We start from the raw sequence: 1,380 nt of genomic DNA on the forward strand, positions 1-1,380 counted from the left end.
CGTTCCGGGGGGCTTACCATTCTTAAGCCTTCCCAGCCTTTACCCTTTACTTCTCTTAACCCTCCCTTGCCAAGGGACCCCCAGCTTCGCAGCCGCGGTCCCCGGTGGATTCCCAACTGCAGGGGGGGTCTCTCTCTTCCCAGGGGTTTACCTTGAGCCCTTGACCACTGAATGGGGTGGTTTCCGCATCCATGGTACGGGACCCCTCGATGGTTTCGCCCTCCCTCATTGGTGGGTTCATTGGGGGGGGTCATAACAAACACGGTACAGGATCGAGGTGCACGCTGCCAAAGCAGTGTCGTCCCCCCTCTCCCCGACGGCGATGGCGGTGTGACCGATCGAGCTACAAGAGGAGCTTGTTCAGCAGGATCCGGGATAGTCAGATGCACTACCTGTCACTGGGCCTGAGACCACCACACGACCCTCCCATCACCGTCTCGGATTGATGTGGGATCGAACCACTCCGGGATGGGCAAGCCCATCGATTGTCATTGATCCATCTGGTTAATTGTCAAAATTCCTGTTCAAGAGGGGAGCGGGGCTCTTACGGAGTGTTTGGTGGGAGAGGCCAGGGAATGAGCCCAGGGGAAGGGGGGGGGGGGGGGGCTCAGCCGTGCAAAAAGCATCAATTAATAATAGTAGTGAAGAAATATTGCTCGGCCGTTCATGAAGTCCGTCTCGATCTGGAGGAGACGGGTCAACCCCGTGAGGACCAGATCCAGGTTCGCATTGTCGTATAGCCGGAGGGGATGTTGACCTTTAGCTCTTGGGGCCAAGGGCTCGTTGAAGACGTCCGCGCCGAGCACGTTCTTCTTCGCGCCGAAACTCCGCGCGAGCTTCCCCCAGCCCTGGAGCGCCTGGGCGACGGTGTGGCTCGAGTCGAAGAAGACGGGCGAGGCGTTGGTGCCTTTGGTGGAGAGGCAGTGCAGGTCCAGCAGCACGAGGATGCCGCGCTTGGCGAACTCGTCCACCATGATCTCGAGCACTTGCAGCGACGTATTCTGCATCAGAGGCGAGGGGCCGCCGCACGACGACGCGTTCAGCGCCGCCGCTCGCAGCGTGTCGTCTTCCGCCGCAGGGCCGGGCGCAAAGGCAAGACACGCATTGGTTTCGGCCGCCCGCTCCTCTACCTCATCCGGCTCGGGCTTGATGAAGCCGTGCTTCCTGTCGTACAGGATGAGGTCGAGGTCCACGGGGATGCGCACTGCGTTGAACGAGTTGTCCTCAAGGATCTTGTAGAAGACCGACGGTGGCTGAGCGTACAGCCCGTGGACGACTCCTTGGTCGGTCTGGAAGCCGTACCAGTTGACGCCCTTGAGGAGCAGCGGCTCCCCGTCAACGAAGAGAGCGCCGTCGTGCGACGACCACCACGTTGGAGGC

General features: G+C 60.8%; 1 protein-coding gene across 1 annotated transcript; it reads right to left on the minus strand.

The window, feature by feature from the left end:
• Window positions 1-504: 504 nt before the first annotated feature.
• On the minus strand, window positions 505-1,313 carry EMIHUDRAFT_258067 (hypothetical protein; the record flags this gene model as incomplete). Its single annotated transcript, XM_005761322.1, has 2 exons — window positions 505-520; window positions 703-1,313. Coding segments are annotated over 2 exons (627 nt in total), but the record flags the coding sequence as incomplete, so codon positions are not given.
• Between the last annotated feature and the right edge of the window lie 67 nt (window positions 1,314-1,380).

The sequence above is a fragment of the Emiliania huxleyi genome, assembly GCF_000372725.1.
Source record: "Emiliania huxleyi CCMP1516 unplaced genomic scaffold EMIHUscaffold_7104, whole genome shotgun sequence".
Taxonomy (NCBI): Eukaryota; Haptophyta; order Isochrysidales; family Noelaerhabdaceae; genus Emiliania; species Emiliania huxleyi.